Source organism: Heterodontus francisci, chromosome 3 (genome assembly GCF_036365525.1).
Source record: "Heterodontus francisci isolate sHetFra1 chromosome 3, sHetFra1.hap1, whole genome shotgun sequence".
Classification (NCBI taxonomy): domain Eukaryota; kingdom Metazoa; phylum Chordata; class Chondrichthyes; order Heterodontiformes; family Heterodontidae; genus Heterodontus; species Heterodontus francisci.
Genome location: NC_090373.1, coordinates 193,701,104 through 193,724,278, shown reverse-complemented (window position 1 = coordinate 193,724,278; position 23,175 = coordinate 193,701,104). Strand labels below are relative to the sequence as shown.

The window sequence follows — 23,175 nt, the reverse complement described above, 5'->3', positions numbered from 1 at the left end:
TCAATGATGTTGTCCAGGTCTTGCTGCATATGGGCAGTATTTGAGGAGTCAAGAATGTTGCTGAACATTGTGCAATCATCTGCAAGCATCCCCAACTCTAACCTTATAATGGAGGGAAGGTCACTGATGAGGCAGCTGAAGATGGTTCAGCCTAGGACACTACCTTGAGGAACTCATGCAATAATGTCCGGAGACTGAGATGATTGACCTCCAACAACTACAACCATCTTCCTTTGTGCTAGGTATGACTCCAACCAGCGGAGAGTTTTCCACCTGATTCCCATTGACTCCAGTTGTGCTAGGGCTCCTTGATGCCATACTCGGTCAAATGCTGCCTTCATGTCAAGGGCAGTCACTCTCACCTCACCTCTGGAGTTCAACTCATTCGTCCATGTTTGGACCAAGGCTGTAATGAGGTCAGGAGCTGAGTAGTCCTGATGGAACCTCAACTGAGCATCAGTGAGAAGGTTATTGCTGAGTAAATGCTGTTTGATAGCGCTGTCAATGGCCCCTTCCATCACTTTGCTGATGATCGAGAGTAGACTGATAGGGCAATAATTGGCTGGGTTGGATTTGTCCTGCTTTTTGGGTACAGGACATACCTGGGCAATTTTCCACATAGCCAGGTAGATGCCAATGTTGAAGCTGTACTGGAACAGCTTGGCTAGGGGCACAGCTAATTCTAGACCACAAGTCTTCAGTACTATTGCCGGAATATTGTCAGGGCCCATAGCCTTTGCAGTATGCAGGGCCTTCAGCTGATTCTTGATATTCTGGAGTATTGCGTCCGGTTTTGGGTGTCGCACTTCAGGAAAGACGTGAGGGCATTGGAGAGAGTACAGAAAAGATTCACAAGAATGGTTCCAGGGATGAAGAACTTTAGTTATGAAGATAGATTGGAGAAGTTAGGACTGTTTTCCTTGGAGAACAGATGGCTGTGAGGTGATTTGACAGAGGTTTTCAAAATCATGAGGGGTCTGGATAGAGTAGATAGAGATAAACTGTTCCCACTCGTGAAAGGATCAAGAACGAGAGGGCACAGATTTAAAGTATTTGGCAAGAGAACCGAAGTGACATGAGGAAAAACTTTTTCACGCAGCGAGTGGTTAAGGTCTGGAATGCGCTGCCTGAATATGTGGTGGAGGCAGGTTCAATTGAAGCATTCAAAAGGGAATTGGACAGTTATATAAAAAGGAAGAATGTGCAGGGTTAATGGGAGAAGGCATGGGAATGAAACTGTGTAAATTGCTCTTTCAGAGAGTCAGTGCAGACACAATGGGCCTAATGGCCCCTTTCTGCGCTAAAACAATTCTGTGATTTTGTGATATCACATGGAGTGAATCAGAAGCTGAAGACTGGCATCTGTGATGCTGGGAACCTCCAGAGGAGGCCGACATGGAACATCCACTCAGCACTTTTGGCTGAAGATGGATGCAAATGCTTCAGCCTTGACTTTTGCACTGGTATGCTGAAGTCCCTCATCATTGAGGATGGGGATATTTGTGGAGCCTCCTCCTCCTGTTAATTGTTAAATTGCCCACCACCATTCATGGCTGGATGTGTCAGGACTGCAGAGCTTAGATCTGATCCATTGGTTGTGGGATCGCTAAGCCCGGTTTATTGTATGCTACTTCCACTGTTCGACAGTACTGACACCTCATTTTGAGGTATGCCTGGTGCTGCTCCTGGCATGCCCTCCTGCACTCTTCATTAAACAGGGTTGGTCCCCTGGCTTGATGATAATGGTAGAGTGGGGATATGCCAGGCCATGAGGTTACAGATTGTGGTTCAATTCAATTCTGCTGCTGCTGATGGCCCACAACGCCTCATGGATGCCCAATTTTAAGTTGCTAGATCTGTTTGAAATCTAACCCATTTAGCACGGTGGTAGTGCCATGCAACACAATGGTGGGTATCCTCAATGTGAAGATGGGACTTCGTCTCCACAAAGACTGTGCAGTGGTCACTCCTACCAATACTGTCATGGACAGATGCAGCGGTGGCAGGCAGATTGAAGAGAACAAGGTCAAGTAGTATTTTCACTCTTGTTGGTTCCCTCACCACCTGCCGCAGACCCAGTCGAGCAGCTATGTCCTTTTGGACTCGGCCAGCTCAGTCAGTAGTGATGCTACCGAGCCACTCTTGGTGATGGACATTGAAGGCCCCCACCTAGTGTACATTCTGTGCCCTTGCCAGCTTCAGCCCTTCTTCCAATTTGTATTCAACATGGAGCAGCACTGATTCATCAGCCGAGGTGGTAATCAGCAAGAGGTTTCCTTGCCCATGTTTGACCTGATGCCATGAGACATCATGGGGTTCACAGTCAATGTTGAGGACTTTCAGGGCAACACCCTCCCAACTGTATACCATTGTGCCACCACCTCTGGTGGGTCTGTCCTGTCAGGGGGATAGGACATACCCAGGCATGGTGATGGTGCTGTCTCCTTGTCTGTACAAAGAACAAAGAACAGTACAGCACAGGAACAGGCCATTCGGCCCTCCAAGCCTGCGCTGATCTTGATGCCTGCCGAAACTAACACCTTCTGCACTTCCGGGGCCCATATCCCTCTATTCCCTTCCTATTCATATATTTGTCAAGATGTCTCTTAAACGTCGCTATCGTATCTGCTTCCACCACCTCCCCTGGCAGCAAGTTCCAGGCACTCACCACCCTCTGAGTAAAAAACTTGCCTCGCACATCCCCTCTAAACTTTGCCCCTCGCACCTTGAACCTATGTCCCCTAGTAACTGACTATCCACTCTGTCCATGCCGCTCATAACTTTGTAAACCTCTATCATGTCGCCCCTCCACCTCCGTCGTTCCAGTGAAAACAATCCGAGTTTTTCCAACCTCTCCTCATAGCTAATGCCCTCCAGACCAGGCAACATCCTGGTAAACCTCCTCTGTACCCTCTCCAAAGCCTCCACGTCCTCCTGGTAGTGTGGCAACCAGAATTACATGCAATATTCTAAGTGTGGCCTAACTAAGGTTCTGTACAGCTGCAACATGACTTGCCAATTTTTATACTCTATGCCCCGACCGATGAAGGCAAGCATGCCGTATGCCTTCTTGACTACCTTATCCACCTGCGTTGCCACTTTCAGTGACCTGTGGACCTGTACGCCCAGATCTCTCTGCCTGTCAATACTCCTAAGGGTTCTGCCATTTACTTTATACCTCCCACCTGCATTAGACCTTCCAAAATGCATTACCTCACATTTGTCCGGATTAAACTCCATCTGCCATTTCTCCGCCCAAGTCTCCAACCGATCTATATCCTGCTGTATCCTCTGACAATCCTCATCATTATCCGCAACTCCACCAACCTTTGTGTCGTCCGCAAACTTACTAATCAGACCAGTTACATTTTCCTCCAAATCATTTATATATACTACAAAGAGCAAAGGTCCCAGCACTGATCCCTGTGGAACACCACTAGTCACATCCCTCCATTCAGAAAAACACCCATCCACACCCTCTGTCTTCTATGACCAAGCCAGTTCTGTATCCATCTTGCCAGCTCACCTCTGATCCCGTGTGACTTCACCTTTTGTACCAATCTGCCAGGCGGGACCTTGTCAAAGGCTTTACTAAAGTCCATATAGATAACATCCACTGCCCTTCCTTCATCAATCATCTTCGTCACTTCCTCAAAAAACTCAATCAAATTAGTAAGACACGACCTCCCCTTCACAAAACCATGCTGTCTCTCGCTAATAAGTTTGTTTGTTTCCAAATGGGAGTAAATCCTGTCCCGAATAATCCTCTCTAATAGTTTCCCTACCACTGACGTAAGGCTCACCGGCCTATAATTTCCTGAATTATCCTTGCCACCCTTCTTAAACAAAGGCACAACATTGGCTATTCTCCAGTCCTCTGGGACCTCACCTGTAGCCAATGAGGATGCAAAAAGATTTCTGTCAAGGCCCCAGCAATTTCTTCCCTTGCCTCCCTCAGTATTCTAGGGTAGATCCCATCAGGTCCTGGGGACTTATCTACCTTAATGCTTTGCAAGACACCCAACACCTCCTCCTTTTTGATAATGAGATGACTGAGATTATCTGCATTCCCTTCCCTAGGCTCATCATCCACCAAGTTCTTCTCTTTGGTGAATACTGATGCAAAGTACTCATTTAGCACCTCGCCCATTTCCTCTGGCTCCACACATAGATTCCCATCTCTGTCCTTGAGTGGGCCAACCCTTTCCCTGGTTACCCTCTTGCTCTTTATATATGTATAAAAAGCTTTGGGATTTTCCTTAATCCTGTTTGCCAATGACTTTTCATGACCCCTTTTAGCCCTCCTAACTCCTTGCTTAAGTTCCTTCCTACTGTCTTTATATTCCTCAAGTGCTTCATCTGTTCCTCGCCTTCCAGCCCTTACAAATGCTTCCTTTTTCTTTTTGACTAGGCTCACAATATCCAGTGTTATCCAAGCTTCCCGAAACTTGCCAAACCTGTCTTTCTTCCTCACAGGAACATGCTGGTCCTGGATTCTAATCAGCTGACGTTTGAAAGACTCCCACATGTCAGATGTTGATTTACCCTCAAACAGCCGCCCCCAATCTAAATTCTTCAGTTCCTGCCTAATATTGTTATAATTAGTCTTCCCCCAAATTAGCACCTTCACCCGAGGACTACTCTTATCCTTATCCACAAGTACCGTAAAACTTAAGGAATTATGGTCACTGCTCCCAAAATGCACCCCTACTGAAACTTCGACCACCTGGCCGGGCTCATTCCCCAATACCAGGTCCAGAATGGCCCCATCCCTAGTTGGACTATCTACATACTGTTTCAAGAGTATCTACATACTGTAAGGTATGATTCTATGTCAGGCTGTTGATTGACTAGTCTGTGGGACAGCTGTCCCAATTTTGGCATAAACCCCCAGATGTTAGCAAGGAGAACTTTGCAAGGTCGACGTGGCTGGGTTTGCTGTTGTCGTTTCCAGTGCCTAGGTCGATGCCGGGTGGTCTGTCCAGTTTCGTTGCTTTTCTTAGACTTTGTCGCAGTTTGGCTTGCTCGGCCATTTCAGAGTCAAACACATTACTGTGGGTTTGGAGTCACATGTAGGCCAGACCAGGTAAGCGGTAAAGACATTAGTGAACCAGATGGGTTTTTACAACAATCAACAATGGTTTCATGGTCACCATTAGTCAAACTTTTAATTCCAAATTTATTAATTGAATTCAAATTTTATCATCTGCTGTGGTGGGATCTGAACACAAGACCACAAAGCATTAGTCTGGCCTTGTGGATTACTAATTCAGTGATATTAGCACTATGCCACCAGCTCCCCTGCAGTGACGCCCCAATGCCTGTGATTAAAATATGTTATTAGGGCAGAACAGAGAGAGCTTTACTTATGCACCTTAACTAAGTAGCAATATACCTGACCTGGGAGTGTGGCATGTTGACAATCAGGAGAAATTCCTTCTGCTGCTATCTGTCTAATTTTACAATTTCTGCACCCTCATGCCCCAAAATCCCCAGCACCAGCCAGTTCAGTTTCACATTCAGACCAGATGTGACAGGATTTCAACCAGGTTTCATCTTGTGCTCTGATGCCCTCAAACATTAAATATATTGAACAGCTTACCATAAATGGGACAGGGAGGAAGGAACAGAGGTGGTTTAATATTTAGATATTTTGTGTCTGGAGTGCGATTGAGGTATAAAGCAGCACAGAATGAATATCAGCAAATGTTCTTCATCCCAAACCTCCACATTATACAATGTGACAGATAAACCAACCAAACGCTGGGCTTCTTATAGTTGCATTTCTCAGGAATAATAGATTTCAAAGTCAAAAACGATGGCATTCCTGATACAAATAACACCATCAATCGTATACTGTAGATAAATTGACAGATAAATTGAATAGATAGAAAATGTACTCTGTGGAATTATTCTAGATATAAAATGTACTCTGTGGGCTTATTCTAGATATAAAATGTACACTGGTGGAATTATTCTAGATATAAAACGTATATTGTGGAATTATTCTAGATACAAAAGGTACACTGGTGGAATTATTCTAGAGTTAAAATTTATACTGTGGAATTATTCTAGATACAAAAGGTACACTGGTGGAATTATTCTAGATACAAAAGGTACATTGGTGGAATTATTCTAGAGTTAAAATTTATACTGTGGAATTATTCTAGATACAAAAGGTACACTGGTGGAATTATTCTCGATACAAAAGGTACATTGGTGGAATTATTCTAGATACAAAAGGTACATTGGTGGAATTATTCTAGAGTTAAAATTTATCCTGTGGAATTATTCCATATACAAAAGGTACACTGGTGGAATTATTCTAGAGTTAAAATTTATACTGTGGAATTATTCCAGATACAAAAGGTACACTGGTGGAATTATTCTCGATACAAAAGGTACACTGGTGGAATTATTCTAGATACAAAAGGTACACTGGTGGAATTATTCTAGAGTTAAAATTTATACTGTGGAATTATTCCAGATACAAAAGGTACACTGGTGGAATTATTCTAGAGTTAAAATTTATACTGTGGAATTATTCTAGATACAAAAGGTACACTGGTGGAATTATTCTCGATACAAAAGGTACACTGGTGGAATTATTCTAGATACAAAAGGTACATTGGTGGAATTATTCTAGAGTTAAAATTTATACTGTGGAATTATTCCAGATACAAAAGGTACACTGGTGGAATTATTCTAGAGTTAAAATTTATACTGTGGAATTATTCCAGATACAAAAGGTACACTGGTGGAATTATTCTAGAGTTAAAATTTATACTGTGGAATTATTCCAGATACAAAAGGTACACTGGTGGAATTATTCTAGAGTTAAAATTTATACTGTGGAATTATTCCAGATACAAAAGGTACACTGGTGGAATTATTCTAGAGTTAAAATTTATACTGTGGAATTATTCTAGATACAAAAGGTACACTGGTGGAATTATTCTCGATACAAAAGGTACACTGGTGGAATTATTCTAGATACAAAAGGTACATTGGTGGAATTATTCTAGAGTTAAAATTTATACTGTGGAATTATTCCAGATACAAAAGGTACACTGGTGGAATTATTCTAGAGTTAAAATTTATACTGTGGAATTATTCCAGATACAAAAGGTACACTGGTGGAATTATGCTAGAGTTTAAATTTATACTGTGGAATTATTCCAGATACAAAAGGTACACTGGTGGAATTATTCTAGAGTTAAAATTTATACTGTGGAATTATTCTAGATACAAAAGGTACACTGGTGGAATTATTCTCGATACAAAAGGTACACTGGTGGAATTATTCTAGATACAAAAGGTACATTGGTGGAATTATTCCAGAGTTAAAATTTATACTGTGGAATTATTCCAGATACAAAAGGTACACTGGTGGAATTATTCTAGAGTTAAAATTTATACTGTGGAATTATTCCAGATACAAAAGGTACACTGGTGGAATTATTCTAGAGTTAAAATTTATCCTGTGGAATTATTCCATATACAAAAGGTACACTGGTGGAATTATTCTAGAGTTAAAATTTATACTGTGGAATTATTCCAGATACAAAAGGTACACTGGTGGAATTATTCTCGATACAAAAGGTACACTGGTGGAATTATTCTAGATACAAAAGGTACACTGGTGGAATTATTCTAGAGTTAAAATTTATACTGTGGAATTATTCCAGATACAAAAGGTACACTGGTGGAATTATTCTAGAGTTAAAATTTATACTGTGGAATTATTCTAGATACAAAAGGTACACTGGTGGAATTATTCTCGATACAAAAGGTACACTGGTGGAATTATTCTAGATACAAAAGGTACATTGGTGGAATTATTCTAGAGTTAAAATTTATACTGTGGAATTATTCCAGATACAAAAGGTACACTGGTGGAATTATTCTAGAGTTAAAATTTATACTGTGGAATTATTCCAGATACAAAAGGTACACTGGTGGAATTATTCTAGAGTTAAAATTTATACTGTGGAATTATTCCAGATACAAAAGGTACACTGGTGGAATTATTCTAGAGTTAAAATTTATACTGTGGAATTATTCCAGATACAAAAGGTACACTGGTGGAATTATTCTAGAGTTAAAATTTATACTGTGGAATTATTCTAGATACAAAAGGTACACTGGTGGAATTATTCTCGATACAAAAGGTACACTGGTGGAATTATTCTAGATACAAAAGGTACATTGGTGGAATTATTCTAGAGTTAAAATTTATACTGTGGAATTATTCCAGATACAAAAGGTACACTGGTGGAATTATTCTAGAGTTAAAATTTATACTGTGGAATTATTCCAGATACAAAAGGTACACTGGTGGAATTATTCTAGAGTTAAAATTTATACTGTGGAATTATTCCAGATACAAAAGGTACACTGGTGGAATTATTCTAGAGTTAAAATTTATACTGTGGAATTATTCTAGATACAAAAGGTACACCGGTGGAATTATTCTAGAGTTAAAATTTATACTGTGGAATTATTCCAGATACAAAAGGTACACTGGTGGAATTATTCTAGAGTTAAAATTTATACTGTGGAATTATTCTAGATACAAAAGGTACACTGGTGGAATTATTCCAGATATAAAATGTATATTGTGGAATTATTCGAGATACAAAAGGTACACTGGTGGAATTATTCTCGAGTTAAAATTTATACTGTGGAATTATTCTAGATACAAAATGTATATTGTGGAATTATTCGAGATACAAAAGGTACACTGGTGGAATTATTCTAGATATAAAATGTATACTGTGGAATTATTCCAGATACAAAAGGTACACTGGTGGAATTATTCTAGAGTTAAAATTTATACTGTGGAATTATTCCAGATACAAAAGGTACACTGGTGGAATTATTCTAGAGTTAAAATTTATACTGTGGAATTATTCTAGATACAAAAGGTACACTGGTGGAATTATTCTCGATACAAAAGGTACACTGGTGGAATTATTCTAGATACAAAAGGTACATTGGTGGAATTATTCTAGAGTTAAAATTTATACTGTGGAATTATTCCAGATACAAAAGGTACACTGGTGGAATTATTCTAGAGTTAAAATTTATACTGTGGAATTATTCCAGATACAAAAGGTACACTGGTGGAATTATTCTAGAGTTAAAATTTATACTGTGGAATTATTCCAGATACAAAAGGTACACTGGTGGAATTATTCTAGAGTTAAAATTTATACTGTGGAATTATTCTAGATACAAAAGGTACACCGGTGGAATTATTCTCGAGTTAAAATTTATACTGTGGAATTATTCCAGCTACAAAAGGTACACTGGTGGAATTATTCTAGAGTTAAAATTTATACTGTGGAATTATTCCAGATACAAAAGGTACACTGGTGGAATTATTCTAGAGTTAAAATTTATACTGTGGAATTATTCCAGATACAAAAGGTACACTGGTGGAATTATTCTAGAGTTAAAATTTATACTGTGGAATTATTCTAGATACAAAAGGTACACTGGTGGAATTATTCCAGATATAAAATGTATATTGTGGAATTATTCGAGATACAAAAGGTACACTGGTGGAATTATTCTCGAGTTAAAATTTATACTGTGGAATTATTCTAGATACAAAATGTATATTGTGGAATTATTCGAGATACAAAAGGTACACTGGTGGAATTATTCTAGATATAAAATGTATACTGTGGAATTATTCCAGATACAAAAGGTACACTGGTGGAATTATTCTAGAGTTAAAATTTACACTGTGGAATTATTCCAGATACAAAAGGTACACTGGTGGAATTATTCTAGATACAAAAGGTACACTGGTGGAATTATTCTAGAGTTAAAATTTACACTGTGGAATTATTCCAGATACAAAAGGTACACTGGTGGAATTATTCTAGATACAAAAGGTACACTGGTGGAATTATTCTAGATATAAAATGTATACTGTGGAATTATTCTAGATACAAAAGCTACACTGGTGGAATTATTCTAGAGTTAAAATTTACACTGTGGAATTATTCCAGATACAAAAGGTACACTGGTGGAATTATTCTAGATACAAAAGCTACACTGGTGGAATTATTCTAGAGTTAAAATGTATACTGTGGAATTATTTGAATCAGGCTGATTCCTCACAGTCACTCTGCTTGGACAGGGTTTATTAACACAACAAACCGGGCTGATTCCTCACAGTCACTCTGCTTGGACAGGGTTTATTAACACAACAAACCGGTGCTGATTCCTCACAGTCACTCTGCTTGGACAGGGTTTATTAACACAACAAACCGGTGCTGATTCCTCACAGAGTCACTCTGCTTGGACAGGGTTTATTAACACAACAAACCGGTGCTGATTCCTCACAGTCACTCTGCTTAGACAGGGTTTATTAACACAACAAACCGGTGCTGATTCCTCACAGTCACTCTGCTTGGACAGGGTTTATTAACACAACAAACCGGTGCTGATTCCTCACAGAGTCACTCTGCTTGGACAGGGTTTATTAACACAACAAACCGGTGCTGATTCCTCACAGTCACTCTGCTTGGACAGGGTTTATTAACACAACAAACCGGTGCTGATTCCTCACAGAGTCACTCTGCTTGCACAGGGTTTATTAACACAACAAACCGGTGCTGATTCCTCTCAGAGTCACTCTGCTTGGACTGGGTTTATTAACACAACAAACCGGTGCTGATTCCTCACAGTCACTCTGCTTGGACAGGGTTTATTAACACAACAAACCGGTGCTGATTCCTCACAGAGTCACTCTGCTTGGACAGGGTTTATTAACACAACAAACCGGGCTGATTCCTCACAGTCACTCTGCTTGGACAGGGTTTATTAACACAACAAACCGGTGTTGATTCCTCACAGTCACTCTGCTTGGACAGGGTTTATTAACACAACAAACTGGTGCTGATTCCTCACAGAGTCACTCTGCTTGGACAGGGTTTATTAACACAACAAACCGGTGCTGATTCCTCACAGAGTCACTCTGCTTGGACAGGGTTTATTAACACAACAAACCGGTGCTGATTCCTCACAGTCACTCTGCTTAGACAGGGTTTATTAACACAACAAACCGGTGCTGATTCCTCACAGAGTCACTCTGCTTGGACAGGGTTTATTAACACAACAAACCGGTGCTGATTCCTCACAGAGTCACTCTGCTTGGACAGGGTTTATTAACACAACAAACCGGTGCTGATTCCTCACAGTCACTCTGCTTGGACAGGGTTTATTAACACAACAAACCGGTGCTGATTCCTCACAGTCACTCTGCTTGGACAGGGTTTATTAACACAACAAACCGGTGCTGATTCCTCACAGAGTCACTCTGCTTGGACAGGGTTTATTAACACAACAAACCGGTGCTGATTCCTCACAGAGGCACTCTGCTTGGACAGGGTTTATTAACACAACAAACCGGTGCTGATTCCTCACAGAGTCACTCTGCTTGGACAGGGTTTATTAACACAACAAACCGGTGCTGATTCCTCACAGAGTCACTCTGCTTGGACAGGGTTTATTAACACAACAAACCGGTGCTGATTCCTCACAGAGTCACTCTGCTTGGACAGGGTTTATTAACAAGACTATTCCCACTACTTCACCTTCCCAGTACATAACACACATCAACATTACTCACCTATATAATCTTTCTTTTTCCCCTTTTCTCCTTCTTCCCTTCCTTTTCCTTGTCTTTCCTTTCTCTTGTCTCAAACTGTTTCTCTTTCATTTGGCATTTAGTTTTCTCTTGTTTCTCTCAGTTTTTTTCAGACTCTCTCCCTCGTTTCTTCCTCTTCACTTGATTGGCTTCATTCTTCCCATCATCCCAGGCTCAGTATTAATTTCCCCTCAGAATCTCTTCCGTCCCTCCAATTCTCCAAAAATTCCCATTCCACTTGTTTCTTTTCTGTTTTCCATACTTTTTGTCACCCAATCTCCTTCCCTACATTTCAACAGTGACCACACTTCAAAAGTACTACATTGGCCGTAAAGCACTTTGTGACGTCTGCTGGTCATGAAAGGCACGATGTAAATTCAAGTCTTTTTTCTCCCAATCTCTCTCTCGCCCTTCCTGTCCCTGGTCTTCCTCGACCTCAATCAGCCTCCCTCCCTTTAATCTCTCTTTCTACCTCTATCCCCATTCTGTCTCTTTTCTTCTCCCAGGGACTCTCTATTTCCAGCCTTTTATCTCTGTCTCCCTCTCCCCTCCAGTAATTATCTATCCTCCAATCTTTATCTCTATGCAATCTCTTTCCTCCAGCCTCCTCCTCTCTCTCACCAATCTCTTTCTCTCTCTCTTTGTCCAGTCTCTCTCTCTCATCTCTCCTAGTTTCTCTCTACTGTCTGTTCCTCTAGACTCTAACCATTCTCACTCTCTTCCCCCATAGTCTCTTTCTCTCTACCCTTGGTCTCGTTCCCTGGTCTCTCTCTTTGGTTTCTCTCTGGTCCCTCCAATCCTTCTCCCCCCTCCAGTCTATCTCACTTTCTCTCCAGTCTATCTCTCCTTGGTCTGTCTTTCTTTCTCCCCCATGTCCCCATTCTCCCTCTCTCTCTCTCTCCCTGTCGCTCTCTCTCCTTCTGTCTTTCTCCCCATCTCTCTCTCCCTGTCTCTATCACCCAGTCTCTCTCTCCCGAGTCTCTTTCTCCAACTCCCTCTCTCTGCCTCTCCCTCCCTCAGTCTCTCTCACTCCAACTTTCTCTCTCTTTCTCTGTCTCCCATCCCACTGACTCTATCTATCCTCAGTCTCTGTCACTCCATCCCTCTCTCTGTGTCTTTCTCCCAGTTTCTGTCTCTCAGTCTCTCTCTCTCTCTCTCTCTCATCCCCAGTCTTTCTCTCTCCCCGGTGTCTCTCTCCCAGTTTCTTTCTTTCTCTGTCACTCCGTCTCTCTCTTTCTCACCCCCTCGCCCAGTCTCTTCCTCTCTTCCAGTTCTCTCTCTCAGTCGCGGTCACTTGATTTCTTCTCTTACTTACGTTCCATACAGCGAAGAAGATGAGAGAAGAGCAGAGCACCAGAGAAAGCATGTAACAGAAGGCAGCGAATGTAAACGCCATAATTTTTCTCAGTACTGGCGGCTTGCTCCCAAATTTCCGCAATTCCCATCGGATCCGAGTCCCAATCCACCCGTAAATCCAAGCGTGGAAATAATCTCAGCTCAAAGACTCCCAAGGAATCAGAGGCAATCTCAGTTTCGGCGCCCAAACATTTCCACTCGGAACTTTGTGCTAATTCCTTCAGTATCTCCACAATCCCTGTCGCCCTCTAATCCTGTCTCTTTCACATAGTTTCAATAACATTCATTTTAACACCCCTCACTTCCACACTTCATCTCTTCACAGTCCGAAAGCAGCAAAAATCCCTTTCGCAGCAATAATTTGGGAGTTTGTCAATCCGGATTGTTCCAGGTCAGACAAATAATTAAAACCCGAAACTGGGAGATCCAATTCCAATTCGATTCAGGAGAACAGAGCCAGGGAGAGAGACTGAGTGATTGCAGTCAGCTCCATTGCCATCCCGAGCTGCTCCTCCCTACCAAACAGCAGCTCCCCGCCTCTCTCAACAATTCTCAACTCATTGGCTACAAGCAAACGGGAAAACAGACACAGTCTCCAGCATTCAACAGCAAAACAACGGGGGATTGCAACCATGGAGAGAAAAAAACCAGTGATCAGCACATGCAAATCTACCACACAATAGGACACGCCTGAAACCATAATGACAGATCAAACAGAAACTATATCAACCGTAGTGACAGATCAAACAGCAACTATATCTACCGTAGTGACAGATCAAACAGCAACTATATCTACCGTAGTGACAGTTCAAACAGCAACTATATCTACCGTAGTGACAGATCAAACAGCAACTATATCTACCGTAGTGACAGATCAAACAGAAACTATATCTACCGTAGTGACAGATCAAACAGAAACTATATCTACCGTAGTGACAGATCAAACAGAAACTATATCTACCGTAGTGACAGATCAAACAGCAACTATATCTACCGTAGTGACAGATCAAACAGAAACTATATCTACCGTAGTGACAGATCAAACAGAAACTATATCTACCGTAGTGACAGATCAAACAGAAACTATATCTATCGTAGTGACAGATCAAACAGCAACTATATCTACCGTAGTGACAGATCAAACAGCAACTATATCTACCGTAGTGACAGATCAAACAGCAACTATATCTACCGTAGTGACAGATCAAACAGAAACTATATCTACCGTAGTGACAGATCAAACAGAAACTATATCTATCGTAGTGACAGATCAAACAGCAACTATATCTACCGTAGTGACAGATCAAACAGAAACTATATCTACCGTAGTGACAGATCAAACAGAAACTATATCTACCGTAGTGACAGATCAAACAGCAACTATATCTACCGTAGTGACAGATCAAACAGAAACTATATCTACCGTAGTGACAGATCAAACAGCAACTATATCTACCGTAGTGACAGTTCAAACAGCAACTATATCTACCGTAGTGACAGATCAAACAGCAACTATATCTACCGTAGTGACAGATCAAACAGCAACTATATCTACCGTAGTGACAGTTCAAACAGCAACTATATCTACCGTAGTGACAGATCAAACAGCAACTATATCTACCGTAGTGACAGATCAAACAGCAACTATATCTACCGTAGTGACAGATCAAACAGAAACTATATCTACCGTAGTGACAGATCAAACAGCAACTATATCTACCGTAGTGACAGATCAAACAGCAACTATATCTACCGTAGTGACAGATCAAACAGCAACTATATCTACCGTAGTGACAGATCAAACAGCAACTATATCTACCGTAGTGACAGATCAAACAGCAACTATATCTACCGTAGTGACAGATCAAACAGAAACTATATCTACCGTAGTGACAGATCAAACAGCAACTATATCTACCGTAGTGACAGATCAAACAGCAACTATATCTACCGTAGTGACAGATCAAACAGCAACTATATCTACCGTAGTGACAGATCAAACAGAAACTATATCTACCGTAGTGACAGATCAAACAGAAACTATATCTACCGTAGTGACAGATCAAACAGCAGCTATATCTACCGTAGTGACAGATCAAACAGCAACTATTTCTACCGTAGTGACAGATCAAACAGCAACTATATCTACCGTAGTGACAGATCAAACAGCAACTATATCTACCGTAGTGACAGATCAAACAGCAACTATATCTACCGCAGTGACAGATCAAACAGAAACTATATCTACCGCAGTGACAGATCAAACAGCAACTATATCTACCGCAGTGACAGATCAAACAGCAACTATATCTACCGCAGTGACAGATCAAACAGCAACTATATCTACCGCAGTGACAGATCAAACAGCAACTATATCTACCGCAGTGACAGATCAAACAGCAACTATATCTACCGCAGTGACAGATCAAACAGCAACTAAATCTACCGCAGTGACAGATCAAACAGCAGCTATATCTACCGCAGTGACAGATCAAACAGCAGCTATATCTACCGCAGTGACAGATCAAACAGCAGCTATATCTACCGTAGTGACAGATCAAACAGCAGCTATATCTACCGTAGTGACAGATCAAACAGCAGCTATATCTACCGTAGTGACAGATCAAACAGCAACTATATCTACCGCAGTGACAGATCAAACAGCAACTATATCTACCGCAGTGACAGATCAAACAGCAACTATATCTACCGCAGTGACAGATCAAACAGCAACTATATCTACCGCAGTGACAGATCAAACAGCAACTATATCTACCGCAGTGACAGATCAAACAGCAACTATATCTACCGCAGTGACAGATCAAACAGCAACTATATCTACCGCAGTGACAGATCAAACAGCAACTATATCTACCGCAGTGACAGATCAAACAGCAACTATATCTACCGCAGTGACAGATCAAACAGCAACTATATCTACCGCAGTGACAGATCAAACAGCAACTACATCTACCGCAGTGACAGATCAAACAGCAACTACATCTACCGCAGTGACAGATCAAACAGCAACTACATCTACCGCAGTGACAGATCAAACAGCAACTACATCTACCGCAGTGACAGATCAAACAGCAACTACATCTACCGCAGTGACAGATCAAACAGCAACTATATCTACCGTAGTGACAGATCAAACAGCAACTATATCTACCGTAGTGACAGTTCAAACAGCAACTATATCTACCGTAGTGACAGATCAAACAGCAGCTATATCTACCGTAGTGACAGATCAAACAGCAACTATATCGACCGTAGTGACAGATCAAACAGCAACTATATCTACCGTAGTGACAGATCAAACAGCAACTATATCTACCGTAGTGACAGATCAAACAGCAACTATATCTACCGTAGTGACAGATCAAACAGCAACTATATCTATCGTAGTGACAGATCAAACAGCAACTATATCTACCGTAGTGACAGATCAAACAGCAACTATATCTATCGTAGTGACAGATCAAACAGCAACTATATCTACCGTAGTGACAGATCAAACAGCAACTATATCTACCGTAGTGACAGATCAAACAGCAACTATATCTATCGTAGTGACAGATCAAACAGCAACTATATCTACCGTAGTGACAGATCAAACAGCAACTATATCTACCGTAGTGACAGATCAAACAGCAACTATATCTACCGTAGTGACAGATCAAACAGCAACTATATCTACCGTAGTGACAGATCAACCCCCAACTATATCTACCATAGTGACAATTCAATCCCCAACTATATCTACCATAGTGACAGCTCAAACAGCAACTATATCTACCGTAGTGACAGCTCAAACAGCAACTATATCTACCATAGTGACAGCACAAACCCCAACTATATCTACCGTAGTGACAGCTCAAGGAGAAACTAAATCTACCGTAGTGACAGCTCAAACCCCAAATATATCTACCGTAGAGACAGCTCAAAGAGAAACTAAATCTACCGTAGTGACAGCTCAAACCCCAAATATATCTACCGTAGTGACAGCTGAAACCCCAACTATATCTACCGTAGTGACAGCTCAAACAGCAACTATATCTACCGTAGTGACAGATCAAACAGCAACTATATCTACCGTAGTGACAGTTCAAACAGCAACTATATCTACCGTAGTGACAGATCAAACAGCAACTATATCTACCACAGTGACAGATCAAACAGCAACTATATCTACCGTAGTGACAGTTCAAACAGCAACTATATCTACCGTAGTGACAGATCAAACAGCAACTATATCTACCACAGTGACAGATCAAACAGCAACTATATCTACCGTAGTGACAGTTCAAACAGCAACTATATCTACCGTAGTGACAGATCAAATAGCAACTATATCTACCATAGTGACAGTTCAAACAGCAACTATATCTACCGTAGTGACAGATCAAACAGCAACTATATCTACCGTAGTGACAGATCAAACAGCAACTATATCTACCGCAGTGACAGTTCAAACAGCAACTATATCTACCGTAGTGACAGATCAAACAGCAACTATATCTACCGTAGTGACAGATCAAACAGCAACTATATCTACCATAGTGACAGATCAAACAGCAACTATATCTACCGTAGTGACAGATCAAACAGCAACTATATCTACCGTAGTGACAGATCAAACAGCAACTATGTCTACCATAGTGACAGATCAAACAGCAACTATATCTACCATAGTGACAGATCAAACAGCAACTATATCTACCGTAGTGACAGATCAAACAGCAACTATATGTACCGTAGTGACAGATCAAACAGCAACTATATCTACCGTAGTGACAGATCAAACAGCAACTATATCTACCGCAGTGACAGATCAAACAGCAACTATATCTACCGTAGTGACAGATCAAACAGCAACTATATCTACCGTAGAGACAGTTCAAACAGCAACTATATCTACCGTAGTGACAGATCAAACAGCAACTATATCTACCGTAGTGACAGATCAAACAGCAACTATATCTACCGTAGTGACAGTTCAAACAGCAACTATATCTACCGTAGTCACAGATCAAACAGCAACTATATCTACCGTAGTGACAGATCAAACAGAAACTATATCTACCGTAGTGACAGATCAAACAGCAACTATATCGACCGTAGTGACAGATCAAACAGCAACTATATCTACCGTAGTGACAGATCAAACAGCAACTATATCTACCGTAGTGACAGATCAAACAGCAACTATATCTATCGTAGTGACAGATCAAACAGCAACTATATCTACCGTAGTGACAGATCAAACAACAACTATATCTACCGTAGTGACAGATCAAACAGCAACTATATCTACCGTAGTGACAGATCAAACAGCAACTATATCTATCGTAGTGACAGATCAAACAGCAACTATATCTACCGTAGTGACAGATCAAACAGCAACTATATCTACCGTAGTGACAGATCAAACAGCAACTATATCTACCGTAGTGACAGATCAAACAGCAACTATATCTACCGTAGTGACAGATCAACCCCCAACTATATCTACCATAGTGACAATTCAATCCCCAACTATATCTACCATAGTGACTGCTCAAACAGCAACTATATCTACCGTAGTGACAGCTCAAACAGCAACTATATCTACCATAGTGACAGCACAAACCCCAACTATATCTACCGTAGTGACAGCTCAAGGAGAAACTAAATCTACCGTAGTGACAGCTCAAACCCCAAATATATCTACCGTAGAGACAGCTCAAAGAGAAACTAAATCTACCGTAGTGACAGCTCAAACCCCAAATATATCTACCGTAGTGACAGCTCAAACCCCAACTATATCTACCGTAGTGACAGCTCAAACAGCAACTATATCTACCGTAGTGACAGCTCAGAGAGCAACTATATCTACCATAATGACAGCTCAAACCCCAAATATATCTACTGTAGTGACAGCTCAAATAGCAACTATATCTACCATAGTGACAGCTCAGATAGCAACTATATCTACCGTAGTGACAGCTCAGATAGCAACTATATCTACCGTAGTGACAGCTCAGATAGCAACTATATCTACCGTAGTGACAGCTCAGATAGCAACTATATCTACCGTAGTGACAGCTCAGATAGCAACTATATCTACCGTAGTGACAGCTCAAACCCCAACTATATCTACCATAGTGGTAGCTCAAACACTAACTAAATCTACCGTAGTGACAATGCAGACATCAACTAAATCTTCCTTAGTGACAGCTCAAACGTCATCTAAATCTAGCATTGTAACAGCTCAAACACCAACTATATCAACTGTCAGGCAAGCCCCCCACCTGCCAAGAATGAGGAAAATTAATTTCGCCACATGGACATTAATTTGATTGGTGTGTAACTGGTAAGTTACTTTACTTCTCAATGTAATAAAAAAGTTTTTAAACTTACGTTATGGCAGGTCAGCTCGGCCAAGTAGAATGTACATCCTGCGGTATGTGGGAAGTCATGAATGCACCACTTTTCCTAGACGAACACATCTGCAGGAAATGTCACCAGCTGCAGAAGCTTGAGCTCGGGGTTTGGAATGCGAGCGGCGGCTGGAGTCACTGTTGTGTATCCAGGAGGCAGAGGACTACGTGGATAGCACGTTTACGGAGGTGATCACACCGCAGGTTAGGAGCATGCAGGCAGAGAGGGAATGAGTGACCGCCAGGCAGTCTAAGAGAGCCAGGCAGGCAGTGCAGAAATTCCCTGAGTCTATCTTGCTTGCTAATCAGTTTTCCATCTTGGATACTGGTGAGAGCAATGGTTCCTCGGGGGAGTGCAGCCAGAGCAATGTCCATGGCACCCCTGGTGGCTCAGCTGCACAGGAGGGGAAGAAGAAGAGTGGAAGAGCAATAGTGATAGGGGATTTGATAGTCAGGGGATCAGACAGGTGTTTCTGCGGCAGTAAACGTGACTCCAGGATGGTGTGTTGCCTCCCTGGTGCCAGGGTCAAGGATGTCATGGAGCAGCTGCAGGACATCATTCTAGGGGAGGGTGAGCAGCCAGATGTCGTGGTCCACATTGGTACCAATGTCATAGGTAGGAAGAAGGATGAGGTCCGGAAAGCAGATTTTAGGGAATTAGGAAGGAAATTAAAAAGCAGGACCTCAAGAGCAGTAATCTCAGGATTACTCCCAGTGCCACGTGCTAGTGAGCATAGGAATAGGAGGATTAAGCGATTGAACACGTGGCTGGAGAATTGGTGAAGGAGGGAGGGCATTAGATTTCTGAGGCATTGGAACCAGTTCTGGGGTAGGTGGGACCTGTACAAGATGGACAGGCTTCACCTTAACAGGACCAGAACTAATATCCTCACAGGGAGATTTGCTAGTGCTGTTGGGGAAGGTTTAAACTAGCTTGTCAGGGGGATGGGAACCTGAGGGGTAGCTCAAATTGGAATGAAGCAAAGCTGGTAACAGGAGGTAGAAAAGTAGCAAGTGACATTGGAAGGCTGGTTAGACAAAGGTGAGTATCAACTAGGCTTAGAATGCAGAATGTCAAGAAGACAAGGTTAAGGGCACTCTACCTGAATGCACCCAGCATTCGCAACAATTTAGATGACTTAAAGGCTAAAATAGAGGTAAATGGGTGTGATCTAATTGCCATAACAGAAACGTGGCTGCAGGGTGACCAAGACTGGGAACTGAATATTCAAGGATATTTAACATTTAGGAAATACAGGCAAAAAGGAAAAGTAGGTGGTGTTGCGCTGATAATAAGGGATGGGATCAGTACATTAGTAAGGGAGGATCTCAGATCAGAAGAACAAAATGTGGAATCTGTTTGGGTGGAGCTAAGAAACAGAAAGGGGCAGCAAACATTGGTAGGAGTTATTTATAGGCCACCAAACAGTAGTAGTGGTGTGGGGCATGACATTAATCAGGAGATTAGAGAAGCATGTAGCATGGGTAATACAGTAATCATGGGTGACTTCAATCTGCATATAGACTGAGTAAACCTAATGAGCACTAATGCTGTGGAGTACGAGTTTCTGGATTGTTTTCTAGAGCAGCATGTTGAGAAACCATTTGGAGAACAGGCTATTTTAGCTCTAATATTATGTAATGGGAAAGAGCTGATTAATAATCTTGTTGTAAAAGAACCTTTAGGGATGAGTGATCATAATATAATAGAATTTTACATTATGTTTGACAGTGAGGTAGTTCAATCTGAAGCTAAAGTGTTAAATTTGAACAAAGGAAATTATGAAAGTATGAGGGGCAAATTGGCTGAGGTGGATTGAGAAAATACATTAAAAGGTATGATAGTGCATCAGCAATGGATAGTCTTTAAAGGAATATTACATAGTTTACAGCAACTATACATTCTTCCTAGGCACAAAAACCCCAAAAGTAAAGGCAGTCAACCGTGGATAACAAAGAAAGTTAAAGATTGTATAAGATTAAAAGAAAAGGCCTATAAAGTTGCCAGAAATAGTAGTAAACTTGAGGATTGGGAGGATTTTAGAATACAGCAAAGGAGGACCAATAAGCTGATAAAGGGAGAATAGAATATGAACGTTAGCTAGCAAAAAATATAAAAACAGACTGTAAAAGCTTCTATAGGCACATAAAAAGGAAATGTTTGGCTAAGACAAATGTGGGTCCATTACAGGCAGAGTCAGGAGAATTTATAATGGAAAATAGAGAAATGGCAGAGAAGCTAAATGATTACTTTGTGTCTGTCTTCACTGAGGAAGATACAAGATGGGATCTACCCTAGAATACTGAGGGAGGCAAGGGAGGAAATTGCTGGGGCTTTGACAGATATCTTTGCCTCCTTATTGGCTACAGGTGAGGTCCCAGAGGACTGGAGAATAGCCAATGTTGTTCCATTGTTTAAGAAGGGTGGCAAGGATAATCCAGGAAATGATAGGCCGGTGAGCCTTACGTCAGTGGTAGGGAAACTATCAGAGAGGATTATTCGGGACTGGATTTACTCCCATTTGGAAACAAATGAACTTATTAGCGAGAGACAGCATGGTTTTGTGAAGGGGAGGTCGTGTCTTACTAATTTGATTGAGTTTTTTGAGGAAGTGACGAAGATGATTGATGAAGGAAGGGCAGTGGATGTTATCTATATGGACTTCAGTAAAGCCTTTGACAAGGTCCCTCATGGCAGACTGGTACAAAAGGTGAAGTCACACGGGATCAGAGGTGAGCTGGCAAGATGGATACAGAACTGGCTCTGTCATAGAAGACAGAGGGGATCAGTGGATGGGTGTTTTTCTGAATGGAGGGATGTGACTAGTGATTTTCCGCAGGGATCAGTGCTGAGACCTTTGCTCTTTGTAGTATATATAAATGATTTGGAGGAAAATGTAGCTGGTCTGATTAGTAAGTTTGCGGACGACACAAAGGTTGGTGGAGTTGCGGATAATGATGAGGATTGTCAGAGGATACAGCAGGATATAGATCGGTTGGAGACTTGGGCAGAGAAATGGCAGATGGAGTTTAATCCGGACAAATGTGAGGTAATGCATTTTGGAAGGTCTAACGCAGGTGGGAGGTATACAGTAAATGGCAGAACCCTTAGGAGTATTGACAGGCAGAGAGATCTGGGCGTACAGGTCCACAGGTCACTGAAAGTGGCAACGCAGGTGGATAAGGTAGTCAAGAAGGCATACGGCATGCTTGCCTTCATCGGTCGGGGCATAGAATATAAAAATTGGCAATTGCAGCTGTACAGAACCTTAGTTAGGCCACACTTAGAATATTGCGTGCAATTCTGGTCGCCACACTACCAGAAGGATGTGGAGGTTTTGGAGAGGGTACAGAGGAGGTTTACCAGGATGTTGCCTGGTCTGGAGAACATTAGCTATGAGGAGAGGTTGGAAAAACTCGGATTGTTTTCACTGGAACGACGGAAGTGGAGGGGCAACATGATAGAGGTTTACAAAGTTATGAGCGGCATGGACAGAGTGGATAGTCAGAAGCTTTTTCCCAGGGTGGAAGAGTCAGTTACTAGGGGGCATAGGTTTAAGGTGCGAGGGGCAAAGCTTAGAGGGGATGTGCGAGGCAAGTTTTTTACACAGAGGGTGGTGAGTGCCTGGAACTTGCTGCCAGGGGAGGTGGTGGAAGCAGATACGATAGCGACGTTTAAGAGACATCTTGACAAATATATGTATAGGAAGGGAATCGAGGGATATGGGCCCC

General features: G+C 41.6%; 1 protein-coding gene across 1 annotated transcript in view; it reads right to left on the bottom strand.

Annotated features, from left to right (window-relative positions):
* LOC137353441 (protein cornichon homolog 3) overlaps window positions 1-13,250 on the bottom strand; it is a 235,295-nt gene extending 222,045 nt beyond the window's left edge. Inside the window, exon 1 of the mRNA XM_068019739.1 lies at window positions 12,981-13,250. Coding sequence (XP_067875840.1) covers window positions 12,981-13,061 — 81 coding nt within the window. The 5' untranslated portion in view covers window positions 13,062-13,250. The remainder of the gene's footprint in view (window positions 1-12,980) is intronic.
* Window positions 13,251-23,175: the final 9,925 nt, after the last annotated feature.